The 19,214-nt window shown below is 37.1% G+C and overlaps 1 protein-coding gene across 4 annotated transcripts in view; it reads left to right on the top strand.

The window, feature by feature from the left end:
- The window catches only part of ZFYVE28 (zinc finger FYVE-type containing 28), a 166,277-nt gene that overhangs the window by 69,332 nt on the left and 77,731 nt on the right, over window positions 1-19,214 (top strand). For all 4 annotated transcript variants that reach the window (XM_069795186.1, XM_069795196.1, XM_069795205.1 and 1 more), the window contains exon 2: window positions 13,361-13,501. In XM_069795186.1, the coding sequence (XP_069651287.1) occupies window positions 13,361-13,501 (141 nt within the window). The remainder of the gene's footprint in view (window positions 1-13,360; window positions 13,502-19,214) is intronic.

Below are 19,214 nucleotides of genomic sequence, written 5' to 3' on the forward strand. Positions count from 1 at the left end.
CTTAAGCATTCAGTGATGTGTTAAACAATGACTACTATATTTCACATGTGAAGTTTGTGTAATTTAAATGCAGAAACTGCCTGTCTCAAACTGGTTTTTGTGAAATGATCTGCATTCATGTACCTCCTGAAAATTAATTTTGCCATAGTTCTTGACAGATTATTTTGCTATATATGGAATAAATATATAAATGCATATCCCCAAAATGAGTCATCATGTTGTAATCAGTTGGCACTTTTACTGTCTTATTGTAATTCCACACACCCACCCTATAGTTAATGCCCTTTCCTTTGTCTTAGGTTGTATTGGGACCTGACGAGTCCTTAGAGTGTTGTCGGTAGTAACATGAACAATCAAGCAGTAGCTGCTTGGAGAGCAGAAGTATAATGCCAGCTTCATTTACGTTGCTATGTTTTCTGTCCATTTCAAAAACATAATTGTGTTTTGCTGAATATAAGTAATCTTTGATACTCCTCCAAAATATATGCATATCCCCAAACTTAATTAGTTCCAGGCTATATTCCTCAGCCTGTCATCTCCACCTTCCTTTTTCTCTCAAATAAACAAAAAAGTAAACTAATATAGTATGTGTTGAGAAACAATTCTTAAGTATAGATGTTAGTCATGATTTTGAATAGTGTTTGTGTTCACAGCACAATTTTAGGATGCGATAACATCATCTTCTGAAGTTATTGTGTCTTCCTGAACAGAGCCTTTAATTGGATATATTCTGTTTTAACCTAACTTGTAATGATTTTTCTATGTATATCATTGATAATTACAAATAATATAAAAATTGTATCAAGGAAAACAAATAGAAGGTACAAAAAAATCTGAGTTACATTATATTGACATGTATGTCAATACACAAAGGGAATGCTGTATTTCACCTATATTTTGATAAAAACAATGTAGCTTTAGTAATCGTAAAATATTCAGTACATGAGGAAACTGTTACCTGACTAAATAAGCCAGCTGCTTGGAGGAATAACCTAAAGCATTTTACTGTAAGATTTTTCAATTAATTGCTTTGAGTGTGTTTGCAGATTGCCACAAAAGTGCGAAATACAGGTCTCGTTTAAGTATTTCTCTGCAGTTGCTGGTGTCATATATATTAAAAGTGGGGTTTTTGTTTAATAATGCCTTGAGACTTTTTAGATCATCACTGGTAGTCCCTGAAGTTCTGCAGGTATTTGCAGTCTGCAGCCTTGCCCATGTCATACGTACTGGATTTTGAAAATTAAAGCAGAGCTGTGATTCAGGTCTGGTACAACAGTAATCGCTGCTGGAGGGAGCAAAATTGAAGAGGCTACAGGTACTGGAGCTAAACTTGGATGCAAGGCAGCTTGTCTCTAAGGTAGCAAGTAAGGGCAAAAAAGAGATTTTTAGTTCAGTAGGTTTGAACAGATGTGTCTCACCTGCAGAAAGAAATTGTACTGCCATGCTTGTCGCAAATTGAGAGGGGTCTTTCTTCAGCTCTCACCTTTGAACCTTTGAATGGATCAACAAAGTATTGATTGGGCTGAAGGGAGACTTGTCTGGTTCAAGCAAAGACTGCATTGGGGAAGTACTTCCAAGTTCTGACCTCCACTTTGCATTTGTTAAACAAAACAGAAAGGCTTGAGCAGGAAGAAACAGGGATGGGAGATGACAACTGTTATTTTTGCCTGTTTTGGAGCAAATTCCCATGTTTTAGGCAAGTAATGTGATCATGTGACTGTAGGTTGGACAGCTGTGTAAATCAGGCTGGATGCAGCTATTACCATCGATTTTCAGACTAGTCTTGAAATTGCTGGGAATAAAGAACTTTGATTTCACAAATGTCAGGGAACTTTTTTGACACTTTGATTTTATGTTGATTATTTTCTTCAGAGAAAAATATTCAATGTTTCTCAATGGCAAAGCAATGAATAGCTTTGATCCAAGACTGCACTTATGCTGAACCTTCTGTCAGATGCATTATTCATAGTAAAAGCAATTGAACTTCTTAACCTGTTATGCCACTGAAATGTAAGCTACAGGTACTCCAGCAGGTTTTCTTCTGTAAGGCTTTGGAAGCACTGGAATTCTTTGCCCCATAACATGTGAGAGAAGTCATGAGTCTGCCTCTGATTTCGGTACGGTCCCTAGTTAGTGTTCATTTCTGGAGTCCGACTGGGGTGTAGAGCAGTGGTGGTAGAGAGTGAAGTTCAGCTGTGGTGGAAGATAAAAGTTACTATTGTTTGCTGATAAAAACCTGCAGTGAGTGTCTCTGTTGAAATTGAAGTGAAATGTACATGTATGAGTTAACATTTTTGCACTACTTAAGCATGCTACATTTTTCAAAGATCAGATGTCCCTTTCTTTTTTTGGTGTCTCCAATGTAGTGTTGGTTTTTGATGCTATTATCAAATACAACAAAGGAAAACTAGGTTGAATTGTATTCTTGCCAAACCATTTTAAGTATTACAGTAAGCATTACTGGTAATGCATTTCCTTGCTTTTAACAGCAGTTCTGCAATTAATGCCTTTGCCTGTTTTGTCATTTAGCATACTAGAGAAAATACTTAGCAACCAGAAGTTTGCAGAATGCATTTGGGGAGAACCTGAACATGTATACTTAAAATGTGAAAGTGATATTGCTGATCAATAGACTAATAGGCAGTAGGCTTTTCTGAAAGCTGGTTTTGGGATGTGGGAAAAGAAGTGTCTCTTCATGAAATAGGTAGTACCATAATTGTGTTGGTTTTTTTATATTTACCTAAACAGACAGCAAACAGTTCTGAGAAACTTGATCTTGCCAGAGGAGACGATATGTGATTTTTAAATCCTTGTATGAATCACTAATATGTAGTGACTAGAGGGTTTGGTTGTTTTCTTTGTCGGTCTGGGTTTTGTTTTCCCCGCCTCTCAATTAATATAGAACTGTCCATCTTAGGAGAAGATATAACAGAAGAGCATTCATGTTTGTGTTTAATTTCTGCTTAGTTTTTGTGCATTCTGTGTCTTGATTTAAAATGAACTGGTTTGGGCTGGGGGTGGGGGCCAGAATAGTTGAAGACTGATACAGCTTATCCAGCATATGTGCTGCTGAGGAGAAATGGTCAAACTAAAACTGTGTGCTGAGCTAGCACAGAAAACAGGAATAGCTATACAAACCCATTTGTTTCCCAGGAGAGATTTTCTGCGTGACCAGGAGACCAAGCGCAGACCTTGAGGATATTGTCTGAAGAGACCCAGGAATGCCTAATTGAGCAAAAAGATTCAATTCAGCAGGGGGTGCGAGCAGGGATGCAGGGGAGCCTTCTCCCATGCACTGTCATCCAGTTATTTCCTGGAAGACAGTAAACTATATGCTGCTTGTGTATTTGAAAATATTTTGGTTTTGTTGATGGACTGTTTCAAAAGTTTTTAGTACGGTTTCAAGTCTTCTGTGGTCCTTCAGGTGGTTTGTCTGGTGCCTTTCTCCTCTCTCTGTTCTTGCCCATCTTCTGGTAATTTTGAAAGCCACTATTCATGTTCAAGCATGCTTGGAAAAAGGATAGTAATCTTGGTATCAAGTCCTTAAAAGCAATGAAGTTCCTAAAAGTTCCCTAAAACTTTAGGTAGGTCCCTACCTAAAAGGAGGTGGGGACTCTCTGCAAACAGAGATGATGCTAAATGCTCTGACTGAAGGACTGTGTCTTGAGCGCATTTGTTATTAGACATGGATGAATCTCTACAGATAAGTGCTGTAGTGAGCACAGGACAAACATCAACTGAAGCTTGCTAATATCTGGAAGATAGAATAAGAAACCCAGTTTGACTGATAATGGCACTCAAAGCTACTTGTTTATATGAGTTAGCTGAAATAGTAGAAATAAGATGAAAAGATTTACTTACGCAGACGTTCATTTGAAGTTATTGTCAGAAGGCAGAAGCTGGGAAAAGTTCCTGTGCTGAGGGCCGTAGGAGCAGTTCCTTTCATCACTGGGCTTGAACAGATGCGTTTCGGAACAAAGTTCTGATGAAATCTTTTTGTTGCAATGATTGATTGTGCTGGTGATATGATGCCAAGGTAGTTAAATCCTGAACATCTGGCAAGGTGTTCAACCTGAGCTTATAGAAAGCTTCCTACAAGGCAAATGAGGTTATGTATGAGCAACTTCACACAGATGACTGTGCTTTTATTAAAATACGATATGGAACACCTTCGTCTCATTATAAGCAAGTTTGCTGAGGCAAAGAAAAATAAAGATGCACTTTCAATATGAAGAAACCTAAGGAATGTGCTATGCCTGTTACTACCTGAGAAAGACTATGGAGTAACTCTTTTACAGTCAGCAGGCTCAAACTCGTTGCTGGGTCAGGTTTCCCTCTTGTTAGAGTGTTGTCTATGCCCTGATTAATGAAGACATTTATTTCATGATCCAGAAGTAAAATGCTGTATGTGGCAGATTGTTCAAAACAGGTCAGTACTGAACAGCAAGGCAAAATTGGCATTCTGCCAGGTCTACTAAGCACGAGCAAAATACTAGAACTACAGACCTGGGAGGAAAAAAAAAATTCCTATTAGGATATGTGCATGCTAAAACAAGATGGAGCTGAAAAGAGACTGCAAAGCAATCCTTCAGCTGCACAAAATGGTTTTTTTTTTTAGGTTTTTGTTTGTTTTTTGTTATGTTATTGCTTTGTTTTGGGTGTTGGTTTGTTTTTTGTTTGGGTTTTTTTTTTTTTTTAGAATAGAAGTCTTGATTCTGAAAGGAAAAAAGGGCATAGCAAATGAATAATTAGAAAGACATTAACATTGAGGACATGTCCAAGAAGAGGTCATTGTTTGCCTCGATATTTAGGAATTGTTATAAATATTTAGACACATCCATAAAACATGTTATAACATTACTATAGTGGGTTAAAAAGTTCTCTGAGGCAGGAAGTTGTGACGATGTGTTGTAGCAAGATGGAGGGGTTGCATTATTGGAGGAAAAATAGTTGGGTGCCACTTCCAAATGCCACACCATTTCTCTGTGTAAGGTGGGGGCTATAGATCTGTAATTGAATGTAATTGATCAACAAGTCCAGGTAGCTAAATTGGCTATTTTCCTCTTGATAGGTAACAGAGTCACTAAAAACTGCAGAATCTGTTTTGTTTTAATAGATACATAGTGTAATGTTTGAATTTAAATACAGAAATCTAGACAAATCTGAGGCAAACTGCATAAAAACATTTAACGAGTGATTTGTCCATTTTGATATATATCCTGAGAATCTGAATTTGCTGTTTCTAAGTAAATATTTGTTCTTTAAACTTGATGTTCTTGCAGCAGCTGAGAATGAAATGCGATTATCTTAAGGTTAAACTCAGAGATACTAGCTGCAGGAGGAGGCTTTCAGTAAGTGTTTTACAAGTTCAGTGGGGTGGGTTGACCTTGGCTGGCTGCCAGGTGCCCACCCAGCTGCTCTCTCACTCCCCTTCTCAACAGGCCAGGGGGAGAAAAAAGGATGAACAAGTCCAGGGCTGAAGATAAAGATAGGGAGATCACTCACCAGTTACCATCATGGGCAAAGCAGACTCAATTTGGGGAAGACTAATTTCTTGCTAATTAAAAACAGCCTGCTACAGGCTGGGTGTGGAGGTAGCGTTGCGGGTTACGCACTCTTCACATGGAAGAAGTGGCAGCTCCATCACTTCTCACACCTGCTTAGCATGTTGACTTCCCCACAGCAAAACCCCTTTCTCTTCCTGAAATCTATCTTCTTTCCTAGAAATCGAAGCTGCAGTTCAGCTGCAGGGCACTCCTATTCAGTAGAGTACATGTCCGAAAGATTAAGTAATATGTGTTCAGCATATGCTTATGTAATTCCCCCAGAAAATATGGATTTGAGCACATGCTTTTCTAGATTAGTATTATGAACACTCAAAAATAGAAACTCTGTATGGTGACTTAATCCATCATGAGTGAAAACCAACTGCATGACAGTCTCAAATATTTGCTACTCTAGTTCACTGTAACCACTGTCAGATTTTCCTTTGGGGGGGGCTGGTATTATACCATTCTGTAGGGAAGACGAAACACTTAAATGTGTTTGGGGAGAGTGTGCTAGTATTGCAAAAACTCATCTGCCTGATTTTTGTTGTCCAATAGATCATTATCTCACTGATTTTTTTTTTTAAGGTGCTGCTAGCATATTATTGTGTTAACAAGCTGTTCACCTGTCTTTCTCACTTGTGTAATGAGACTCTGTAGATAAACACAGAGCAGCTGGCAAAGCTTTAACCAGGCTGTAGCATTTCTCACAGTGCTTGTTTTTTTACATATCTTCATGACCAATTGCTAGTCGTTGTATTCATCTTCGAGTCCTTTTTATGCATGTGCAACACCAGTTTAAGACTTCATTACATTCTACAAAATATGAATGTTGAGGGAATTTTTACCCTTTTTGTCATTAATGGATAGCACTTCAGGTACTCAGTAGATTAAAAGGAAAAAAAAAACCTAAACAAAAAAAACCAAAACCAAACAAAAAACCCAAAACCAAACAAAAAAGCTCCCAAAACAACTGTGTACTTGGGAGTAGCAGAGTTCCTCTTTCATTTAATATGAAGAAATATTTTTGCCACTAAAAATTATGATATTTGAATTTATCAGAAATTTTGGCTCACCTGCCTGTAATCAAATGATTGTTTCTTATTGTCATTTATTAGTGTTTGGAAATGAAGAAAAAATTCAGAGGACCTCTCTAAAGGAAGGATGTGAGTACATTTGCTTACATGTTAGGTGATGTAACAAGTCATCCTGCTGGTATCCTTTTCTGAAGAAATCCCTTAAACCTTTGGAATTTTTCATCTGCCAGTTAAGCCTACTAGTGCAAATGTGACTGGTGTAGTCAGTTTTCAATTGGATAAGTTTCTGTCACTGTAAGTCCATTATTTTTCACACTGGCAATGAATAAACTCGGGACTTTGTGCCTAAATCCTATTACTTCTGAACAAAACACTTTTTCCTTCTGATAATGTTACTTAAGTTTTAGTTAAGTTTAATTAGCTTAAAACTAGTTATATACAACATCAGTTATAAGCTTTAAAAATACTATGTTGCTTCATCACTGGCTATATTTAAAATGCCTAGGACCCAATTCTGCCTTGTGCACAGAACATGTTGTCAACTCATACAATGAGTTGTTTTCCAAAATGTTAGACAGCGTTTTCTCTACACTGCAGAGTAGGACCAAGTTCTTAACCTATAGCCTTTCCAAATTCCTATCTCAAAGGGAATGTGCTTTCACTTGTGAAGTCCCTTTTCTGACTTCTATGCTGTGCAGTAATTGTTCGTATTTGACATTGTCTGATAATGGCAGCATTTATTTCAGGGAATGGAAAGTTTGAGGTTGATCCTCTTTATCTGGGCATGTGACAATGTGCTTCTTTCCTTTTCCTGAAAATATAGTAGACAACAGATTGAGACTGAAAACGACTGGGCCCTCAGTAATAGAGACATTTATACTACCTTTTCCCTTATCAAAGGGGGAATAAGGAAGCTACATAGATGAAAGACAGTTCCACTGATGTGATTGCCATGGCCTTTCTTGAAAACTTTTCACTTCCGCTGTAAGAGTTGGAGCAGAACAGAAATTGTTGAGCAGGCAGTTGATGCTGGCTAAGGAAGGGTAGTGTCCTGTGGCACCTACAGCAGCTGAAAATATTGCACATGGACTATCACCCAATATCGTCCCATGATTGTGAATGCAGTTGCTGCAATGTGTAATAAAATACAAGTACTTGTGTAAAATGCACCTTTTACCATTACCAAATGCTACTTGAAAAGTTACCCTGATGGATGTAGGTTTACATTGTTCCCTTATCAAACAGCAATCTGGATTTACCATCAGCAAAATGCATATAATTAACGCTTTTCTGTATAGTTTCTTCCCATAGGGATCAAGTCGGGGTTTCTGAGTGTGTGGGAGAGACGTGGATGCTTAGTGCTGGAAAAGCGCCAGTAGACAAGGGAGACCTGGAGCCTTCTATCTCAGGTCCATGGATTTTATTTTAAGCAGGGCTGGGGTTTAGCTGTTGTTCTGTAGCCTTTAGATCAGCAATTAAAAAATGATTATTTTCCAGAGGATGACTGACAGGCATCAGAATATACTTATATCACTAGCTGGGATCTTGCTCATCTGCATGGTTCCCTTGCTTCAGTCTATTCTTTGGCTCACTTGGGATGATGACATCTTCTGTCTCTTTGCGGTGGTGGGGAGGGCTCCGTTCCTGTTGTGATGTCAGTAGAAGAAAAGGCTTGAACAATATCTTTACTTCCCTACAAAGGACCATGGAAACCTGGGGGAAACATTACCTTTAGTGTTCAAATTATGGGCTGCTGTCAGTTATGTTTATAAGATGTTGCGTATTCTGTGTTATTCAAAAAAGAAGCAGTATTGATACTTGAAAGCTGTTGTTAAAAATCATGCAAAAGATACTTGCAATTTTGTTTCAAAAGGAGGAAATCCTCCCCAAGAAAAACCCTTATTTCTGGCAATTTGATTTTTAAGACAATTCTTAAATTCCAGAATTATTGTATGGTTTGAGATTGATCTGTCAGCACCATGGCTTCTCATTGTAGCATCAGTTTTCAGTCTAGCTGTTTACTTCTGTCCTGTGTTGAGAAGCCTGTTTTCCTTTCCCAGTTAGTTGACGCTTTTTTTAGTGACAGCTTCTGGTTTTGATAGACCAGCTTGTTTACAAGATGTGAGAATAGCATCTTTTCATCTGATAACATGTAATAGGTAATCTTATAGACCTGTTAGTTATCTAATAACCTGTAGCTAACAGGTGTCTTTAAGATGTTTTCCTTTTAACTTTCTGTTATAGTCCATATAAATCCTGTTTGAAAAATCAAATCAGAATTCATTATGCAACAAACTGAACTAAGTTAATCCTAGTCACTGTTCATTGGTAGGACTTCATGGGCAAAAACCCAAGTGTAACCAGTTCAATAGTTAATACAGCTTTTTGATATGCACTGTTTTACACTGCCATCCTTGTGGATGGCAGGCAGTCTTTTTTTGGTTTTGATCTCTGACCTAACGAGAGCGGTACCTAATAAAAAGTAAAAATCACTAAAATAAATATTCAGTGTTCAGTGAGTGATCTTTTATAAAAAAAGATTAATGATGCAGTATTACATGACATGGCTAAATGTTAAAAAAAAAAGAAGTAACTGATGGTGTGCTGACTCCTGTCTTTACTGACTGGAGTATATAATACAAATTGGGATAATAAGTTATGACCCACATATGAAGTGGTGATTTCAAATCTGTGGAGAATGTACTCCAGTGGTATGGTAAATTATGTGCAGTCAATATAGCTGGACTGTTTGGTGGGCTGAATCCTTTTGAATGTTAGATGTGGAATATAAAGAAATGTTAGACAGAAGGAATGCAGGGTGTACTTATAGAATGAGACTCCTACCTGCATACCTTACACTCAGGAGGGTGTTGGGATAACAGATTTAAAACAACAACAATAACACCACACACAGAAAACTTCCACACACTCCCACACCCACCCCAAAAAATCAACCAAACAAAAATTCCCCCCAAAATCCCAAAACTGTGTGTGCAATCTACAGTTGTGATACGAGTGAAGGGGCTACTGCAGCCTGTGGATACAGAAGTAGGCAAATACAAGTAACATAAGTACTTGATGCTGTAGTGGAAAAAGGCAAAATAAGCAGTATCTAGAAGTTGAAGTCTAGCAAATCAAAACAAGAGATGAGATGCATTGATTTGATGGCAAATGAGATTAATTCCTGAAACAAACTACCAGTTTAAGGGGTAGGTTCCCTGTCAGGTGCTTTCAAATAAAGTCTTTCCATTAATTTGAGCACCTGAGGGTGGGAATTACTAATTCTGCTGAAGAATAATAAGTAATTTGGATGGAATTATTTGAAACATATTTTGCGTAAACTCAAAGTAAAAATTGGCATTGAGCATGGCGCTGTCTCTGATTTTCTGCTACCAGTTGGAACAAATTGAATTTAGAAAGTCGTGGTTATTTCCTTTACATGGCCCCCTGCTAAGAGATTTAAAGTTTCATGCAGCTTTGGCATGCCAGGGACCACATATGATTGACACCATTAATCAAAGATCATGCTACTAATCCACATGAAACATAACACAGTAGAGAGAACTCAATTAAAACTTTTGTTCCTCCAATTTAAAAGATCAGCCATGTGGGAGCTAAGTACCTCGGCCTTGCTTGTTTTGCTTGAGACCAGTCTTAATAAATTGCCTTGTTTTGTCTCTGTAGTGCAATTTAGATGCTTATAAATCAGCAGTCATGCTTTGCCACAATTACACACGTAAACTCCCGCATCTTTGTTTCACAGCTTTGTATAGAAAGTTTTAATGGATATAGATAAATGCTGAAGGAAAATGTAAAAATTGGAAATAATAAAAATAATTGGGTAGGGGAAATGCTGAAAGACGTGCTTTACTAAGCTTTACTTGACAAATACAGGAATTTAGAACTAAACAAAATTAAATTTAGTAGTTCAATTACAGGGCCTCCCTCTTATTATCATTCATTTTGAATTTTGTTTGTTTCCCTGACCATATATTGCAAGCTTTATCCTTCTCCCTGGGCACCTTTATATCAAGGCTATAGTGAAGACATTCCTCAAGACTAAATTTTTGATGGCTTACACTTAGGGTACTGAAACTGCTTAATAAAAGACAAGATTTAAAAGATTAAGAGGAGGAAACTTGTGATTGGAAAGGCCCTCTCTTTTGTAGAAAGTGGCTGCTTAAAGAAGAAAAAAAACTACCAACGCTTTGATTACTACATTTCAACTGCCTGAAAAGATGTTTCATTTCTGACTTGCCTCAGAATTGGGGTGGTGGGTGTGAAGTAGTGATGTAGGAAGCTGCTGGGCAGTGTGACAGCTCACAGCAATGTTAAAGGTAGCCTTAAAGTCACTATATTCATGCACAAATAAGGCATGTATGAACAGGAGTTGATGCCACTATTTTCAGGGAGGATTGTTGTCTCATTAAATTGCTGACTGAGAACCAATTCAGCATGTAACACTGAGGGCATATTTGGCATCACTTATAAGACTAAATCTTTTTCCTTAAGTCTTATGGCAATAAAATACTTGCAGTTGTTAACTCCTTGATCCTGTCAAGTGTGGAGGATGTATACTGTTCTCTTCAAAAGGTGTTAATACTCTGTTGTTCCTTTTCAGGGGCTAAACAGCTGTGCAGGTTTTAATGCTGTTTTACTATGAAGGCCTGAAATGATTCTTCTGCAGGATATGTATCTTGTGAAGACTAAAGTAGGGAATTTAGCAATATGCTGTGGTACCTTCTGTTGAATTTTTTTTTAAGTATGAAGCAAAAATAACTGGGTTTTTTGTTGGTTGCCCCCCCCCCCCCCCCCAAGTATTCCTGACAGCATTTATTGTGCTCTTACCACTTCTGAACCTGTGTTGTTGTTGGCCGAGGTTTGCTACTAATCTTTCTCTGTGATTGCAGACAGTTAGTGTCTTCTGGACTGGTGCTGCAGGACTGGGTGTATGTGAAGCACGAGCCTGAGCTCTTCAATACACCTTTATCACCTCGATTAGTGCTTTAAACCTGTGGTTTGCTAATGGCAGCATTTCTGATTTTACTGCATCCATATGCCCATCCCTTAAGAACTTTGGTATTTTATTTGTTTACAATAGTGGAAATGTTTTGTGTTTCAGATAGAAAATGTTATGGTTCACAACATATACTTCCTCATTATACCATCAGTGGTTTTGTCCTTTGCTATTTGTTGCATTTGGTGATACTGTCTTTTAAAGTGATGTTATCTTCTGTTTTGCTGTTGACTAATTTCTTCACTGTATTACACTTTTTTTCTGTTGGTACATGTTTTGCTCTGACGTACTTGTACATCTTCATTAGTTGTCATTTAAAATCTGTTGCTTCTTGATAATTTCTATGCTTTTGCTATTTTTTTAGTTTATAAAAAGCAATGGGTTTTTTTTTTTTTAGCCAATGGTTTTCTTTACCTGGAAGTTCTTCCCTATGTTAATTTTTTTTTCGATGTTTGAGTCTGTGAATTGCTTCCATGCAACTTGGTCTTTATTTTTACTGGTTCTATACATAACCTGGTCCTTCTGAAAGTATTTTTGTGGTGTTTCATTCTTCAGTGCATTAAGAATCAATTTCAGATACTTTGCAGCTTTTTGTTTTCTGTAGTATCAGGCGTTTTTTCTTTCATCTAGTGACAACTAATTCTAATTCCCAGTCTACAGTTAGTATAGTTTTAATGTTTCTTACACTGTGATTAAGAGCTATTTTAGGTTTTCTATACATCTCCCGCAAATCTTGTGTATATTTTACTGATGACTACTTTAGAATAATATGAGGTTGTGCTTATCTGAGCCTATGCATCTTTCACCAAGTTGCTGGCACCTACAAAAAGCTATTCCCTCCCTCCTCCCACTTGTATCTCCACTGTCTTTAAGAGTCAAAATTCTTATCTCCTCCCTCCACACACACTGACCTCTGTTATTTTTCCAATATTTTGATGAAACCTTTCATAGGAATCAGAATTTTCAGTTGTTAATATTTAAAAAAAAATCCCTTTTATGGGGTAAACTTTTATTATTAATATTTTTCAATATTTTTGATGATGCATTCCTTTATTCTTATATTCTTTCCATTATAATTGATGTTTTGTTTTAATGTGGCCAAAAATCCATTGTGATAATTGTGTTCTTTGCCACTTGGAAGACTTGCGGCGTAGTTTTCTCCCTGTAATGCCTCGTTTAGTCATATTATTTGCTTTTGAAGTCTTTACATCCATTTGGCCCTGGTAGTGTACCTGGTAGATGCAGTACCTTTCCTTTAAGTGACTTGATTCTTGTGATCCTCAAAGTGAGGATTCTGACCAGATAGCACTGTGCATCATGTTGCAGGGGTTACCATGGTACTTGGTGTATTATCACATTGCTTGATAAATTGCGGGGGGGGGGTGTTGTTTTAACTTGGAAAGCAACTTTGTCTTGTTTTGACTAGAACCGAAGTGTACTTTTGTTTAATAAACAAAACTTGTGATTCAGTTGTTTGCTTCACTAGTTAATTATGCCACAAGTAGTGAGAATGCCAGGATGGTTTTGGAGATGACAGTAGTTGAGTAATGCCCCAAGTTTGTTAAGTGAGAGATTTTTTTCTTCCGGGTAGAAAAAAATTTGTAAGTGTGCTTAAATATCTCAAGATCATTCTTTTCCATGCTGCTATGCTACTTATCTGGCTTATATGTAAAAAAAATCACATTAAATATAATTAGCTGAAGTGCGTTTTTATTTGCAAAAATAATGTAATGTTGTGTATGTCTCTGTCTTCAATACAGAGAACAGACCCACAGCTCCTTGCTCAGTTCTACTATGCTGATGAGGAACTAAATCAAGTAGCGGCTGAATTGGACAGTTTGGATGGAAGAAAAGACCCACAGAGATGTACGCTGCTAGTCAACCAGTTTCGCTCTTGTCAGGTAATCAAAGTGTCACCTTCCTGATTTCATTGACATTTTTGTGTACATTAAATGTATTACATTATTATTTATTGTATTAGTTTTTATTGTCAAATCCCTTTATAATGAATCCTTGGTAGGTATATGCCTTTCCTTAGTTTAAAGGGTATATTTTTGAAAACACTATCCGAAAATTAAATCTACTACATCTCATTTAAGAGTGTTGATGCTTTTCCGTAAATAAGAACATACATTAAAAACTTTTTCCTTTGTATAAAATAAGCATACAGAGCTTACTAGAACATGAGAAATATTTCAAAATTTCAGGCAGTATAGAGTAGCCCTGTCTGATAGCTTTTCATTAGCAAATGAACTGTGTGAAGACAGCTGGTAGCTGTGCTGATTTTTTGGAAAGAATATTATCTGCTTCATCTTGAAGATGAGAGGAACTACTGAGGAACCAAGCAGAAGAGGGTTTTTATCTGTAAATTATTTCAAAAGTATGTATCTGTCCTAAAGTTCCTGTTGTATAATATAGTTCACCTAAAAAAAGATTCCTGAGAGTATTTGCTGAAACTGTGGCTGTACTTAGAGTGAGACTTGAAGGGAAAAGAACCAGAGACTGCAAAGACCAATTCAGCTAAGTTTAGGTCTCTAACTTAGATGGTTTTGTGATTTGATTTATGAAGAAAAACAGTTCAGATATTGAAAAACAATTGAGAAAATAAAACTTTCCCTGTCATGCTGTATGCCATTCTACACCAAGTTTTTCAGTAAGAAAATTCAAATTTTTAGAAGTAGAAAGTACTTCTGTGGTGCACTTCGTACTTGCATGAATGATTTGATCTTTCTTCTCCCAGTCACACCCAAGAAAAGTAGGTTCAAGTCCAGAATACACCATGCCAGAGGTGGTAGGAGGATTTCTGTATGAAAAGTAAGCTCTTGCTGTCAACTCAGGAGAATTCTAAGTGGAAAGACCATAGTAATAAAGATTCATTTACATCTCCACCAAGTAAAAAATGGCAGTTAAGTGGAAAGGATGTGTTTTGATTCATCCCTTGCTAGAATTTCTTACTGTTACTACTAAAAAAATCTACTGAACTTCATTATGTGGAAAGATTTCATCACTAATCAAGTTAAGATGAGTTTGAAGAGCAGTGCCCTGATCATTGTAGCAAATGTTCACAGTAAGTTCACTGAGTCTGTTGAAAAGAAGTCAGGTACTATGTGCTTGCTTGCAAGAAAATGAAATTTTAACAGTGCAGTTTTTTTGAAGAGTGCTTACAGAGAAAGAGTAAATGTATTGTTATGTCAGAAACAATGTTAATACTTCTGTCTACTTTGAGTATCTTCAGTTTCGTACTGTACTGTCCCTAAAGAAAAATGTGGAGTTTAAGGGTTTACCGAACTGGAAACTGAAACTAAGTTTAGTAACAGTCAAAATTCAGTCACTTGGAGGGGGGAAAAAAATAGGGGTGAGAGTTATCTTGAAAGGTCACTGACTTTAGTCTTCTGTGTGATGGATCCTAGGTGTACCTAAATCACTCTTCACAAATATTTGTATGAATTGTTCTTATAAACCTCCCGTAATGGACATTCCACAAACTTTTCTAGGCAATTCATTCCAGACTTTTTGTTTTAGGCAAGGTTTTCTGATAATAAGAGTGGATGAACTATATCATGGTGCAAGATAATCTCCTTGTTTGTTGTTTTATCCCTGGAGATGACAGTTTATTCCCTGTTTCTCTGCAGGTGCACAGGCTTTCCAATCTGTTTCTTGTAGTATAGGTGGACCCAAGGAGCTGTTCTGTTAAAAAAAGTAGCTTCGCTGAATGTTTCACCTGTAGGAGTGCAAGAAATGCAGACTCCGATAGCTCCTTGGTCAGTTAGCTTGGCTTGTTATATAGTGACTCACCACCTTGTGACTCTTAACACCTTCTGATGCCTGGTAATTTCTTCTTTTCATTTGTCAAACAGATTGCTGTTAGTGAAACAATCTGTTGCTAGAGCTGAAAGAAAAGATGGAGATGGTTTTATTTTTTCATGTAGCTATTTTTGTAATTTCTAATTTTCAAAGTTCTGCAGAATAGGTCAGATAATCATCAAATGTCATGTCAAAAATGGCTTTGCTAATTAGGACTTATATTATTTTGTAGTACTTTGTGTAAAAGCAATGGTTTTGTTTTTTCCTTCTAAGAATTTGTTGTGTAAATGCCAAACAAGAGAAGGAGCAGTGTTTTAGTAGGGATTCAGAATGTAGGTATTTGCTAATCAAATATTGTATGGTAAGCGGAAAAATAGGTTTTAGCCTAAGGTATGGTGGAGTTTGAAGAAGGTGAAGATCCAACAGCCAGCCCTGGAGTCAAAATGGTTGTAATGGAAGGTTGTGCATGTGAAAGTAGGATAGCAGCTACATTGTGCAATATCTCTGTGATATCTGCAACAACAATCACACAATTCTGAGACCTTTCTTTCAGATATGTGCTCATTCTGACTCTTCAAGCAGTGCTTTTGAAAAGGGACTTGTGACCACAGAACATAGTTAACCAGACTCACAGTCTTTGCATGTTTTTTTCCCTTTTTTTGTCCTTGTTTTTCCATGTATTACTTTTTCCAGATTATTCCCATTTTTTACCTCCATGAAGTTTACAGAGGCATAGTCTTTCTATTGGGTTTTAGTGTTTTGTAGGGACAAAGATTTCTAAAATCCCTTGTCCTTCTGCTTTTTTATCTGGTTTTGAAATTAATTCATTGTTCCTAGGCTGTTTATTTTCAGATGATTTACTGTTAGTGTCCGCTTGATTAACAGATGAAGTTTTGAAATTTTATTTTGTTTTATTGACTAGAGAAATGTCTTTAAATTAGTGTGATTCTTCTGAAAGACCAAAAAGTCTTACAAACTGTGATTCTTTTTAGAGAGAGGTTATATTCTGTTGGATCTTAACCATATCTGAAGAGTTAAGTTTTATGTTTTTGTCTATGTTTTCAACTTTTGGTACTATTGTTAAAGAGCTCCAAGTTTACTATAGTGTGTGAACAGATTCAGACAAAACGTAAGGACTCTAACTAAAGGATGTAATGCTTTATAGTGGACATACTTAAATTTTTCTATCTTAACAACACTGGCAGTATTAGTCAAGGCAGGTTGAGGGTATGGTGCATTTTGGTGTTCCCATGGATGTGCAGAGAACTTCAGTCTTCAAGACTGTTGACGCTTCCTTAGTAAAGAACTGCAACTCTGAATGTTGTCTTACACTGTTTTGCCTCAGTAGTATTTGATGATAAAAATCACACTTTTTACAATAAATTAACTTTTCAAAACTTCTGAAGATCTTGCAACTTGAATTTCAAATGCTGTGAGTTAACTGTATAGCATAATGCTGAGTAGCATATATCTATGAGTAAAAATCAAGGTAATGGTTTTCAAAGCTTCACTTTTCATTTTCACATTAATGTGATATAACAGTTTTTTCCAGTTATGGTAGCCTATTATAAAAATGACATCCCTCATTTTGCTTGGTGTTTCCATGTCAGTGGTAGAATATTATGAGAACATAACATATCTATTCATACAGTACATTACATTTATTGTGTGGGTAATACCTATCCAACAGAATAAAACACTTCACTACTGGTTTCTGTTAAAATTAACAATAAGGTAAGCATGCAGAGATGCATGATGAAATGCTATGTAGGTTTTTCTTAAATGGGGTAGGTAGGATGTCATTCTTTGGTTTGTTGAAATTGATTAACAGTAATAGAAGGAAAGTACTTTTTTTTTTTCCTTAAGAAAAACATGTTTGCATCAGTGAATCTTGAGTAATATGCAGAGCTGGTTCATCTGAGGTATTTTTTTTCCCCTGCAACACAAATAATTCATTGAAGTATTTTTATATTAGTGGTATATAGTAAGGTGTCCTTTTCTATGCTGCTCCCAACATCACATGGTATTGAATTTCATAAGAAGTAATGGTACTTTGTGTACATTTCTCAGTGAATCACTTGTGCATTTGCAATCATTCTTTAATTAATTTGCCTTGATATTTGCCATTTTCACATTGATTAGTATGTTGTTACTTGAGCTGATAAACTGGTTTAAAACAATTTCTCACCTATTTAAATGGAATAAGGTTTATTGTTACCTATTACAGAACTTCACTGGTTTTGTTTAAGAGTAGAAGATAAAAAAAAAAAACAAACCTTTGTTTCTAACCCAGAGATTTTGTTAGTACTTGATAGCTAAACGCTGAGCCTATGTATAATTACTTTACATGGTGAAAATGTTTTCAGGATCATAGTACTTGCTTGCTGTTTCAGTATGCTGAGAATTATTTCTCTGTGTACAGTAGCAAGGTCTCAGAATAGTGTATGAGTCAGTTCCTCAGCATGGTTTATCAGAATTATTCCTTGAACTGCAGATTGTGTCTCAGCAATGTGTAATTTGATCTGCTAAAGTACACCAGGAAGAATTCGCCCCGTCAGGGCACTGACCTGAAGCAAACCGTAGACTTGCCCAGCTGTGTTACCCCTTGCACTGTACTACAGAATAGTAAAATGGCTAATTTATAATATTTGTGAAACACGACTATTTCTGGCTCGCTGGTAGGAGTGATTGATGCTGTGTTGACTGGTAGCATGTTATACTGACTCTTCACTCTTTTCCTGCTACTTGCCTGCTTGGGAAGCACCACTTAAATTACTGCAATTGGCAGTCGAGCTTTTTCAAGGCAGCTATCAGCAGTTTCAGTTTGCTGTAACGTTAGGCTTTAAAATGTAGCCTTTAGTGGGCTCCTTCATGCATAGGTCACTCCTCTGTATAGTGGGTGAGAATCTGAACCTCATTATCTATGACAGTATAAGTTAATGTTGCTGAGGAATCAGAGCCCTTAGACAAAGCTGAAGTATATTTCAGTGTTGTGGTGTTATCACTTGTCTGTCTCAGTTTTGCTAGCAATATAAAATACGTACTGAATGTTATAAAAAATGCTGTGTTTCAACCAGATTTATCTCCATATTTCTTCTAGCTCAATTTAACAGCTGAAAGCATCCCTATGAAATGCACTGAGATTCAAGTGTCAATGAAAACAAAGCTTTGCCCTTATTGTAAAGGCATACGTGTTAGAGTGGTTTGAACCTACAGGCTGAAAGAGCTTACTGTAGAGTGTGGAAAGAGGGTAAAAATGGGCTGTGGGAAACGACGAGTAAAGGGTAAAATGCTGCTGGGAGCCCATCTGGGGAATCTCATTTGTCACAGAGTGGCATGCTAAAATCATAGAATCCTAGAATGGTTTGGGTTGGAAGGGACCTTAAAGATCATGTAGTTCCAACCCCCTGCCATGGGCAGGGACACCTTCCACTACACCAGGTTGCTCAAAGCCCCATCCAACCTGGCCTTGAACACTGCCAGGGAGGCGGCATCCACAACTTCTCTGGGCAACCTGTGCCAGTGTCTCACCACCTTCCCAGTAAATAATTTCTTCCTAATATATAATCTAAATCTACCCTCTTTCAGTTTAAAGTCATTACCCCTCGTCTTACCACTACACTCCCTGTTAAAGAGTCCTTCCCCATCTTTCCTGTAGACCCCTTTTAGGTACTGGAAGGTCTCCCTGGAGCCTTCTCTTCTCCAGGCTGAACAACCCCAACTCTCTCAGCCTTTGCTCATAGGAGAGGTGCTCCAGCCCCCTGATCATCTTCATGGCCCTCCTGGATCCACTCGAGCAGCTCCAGGTCT

The sequence above is a fragment of the Haliaeetus albicilla genome, chromosome 1, assembly GCF_947461875.1.
Source record: "Haliaeetus albicilla chromosome 1, bHalAlb1.1, whole genome shotgun sequence".
In the NCBI taxonomy this organism is placed as follows: Eukaryota; Metazoa; Chordata; class Aves; order Accipitriformes; family Accipitridae; genus Haliaeetus; species Haliaeetus albicilla.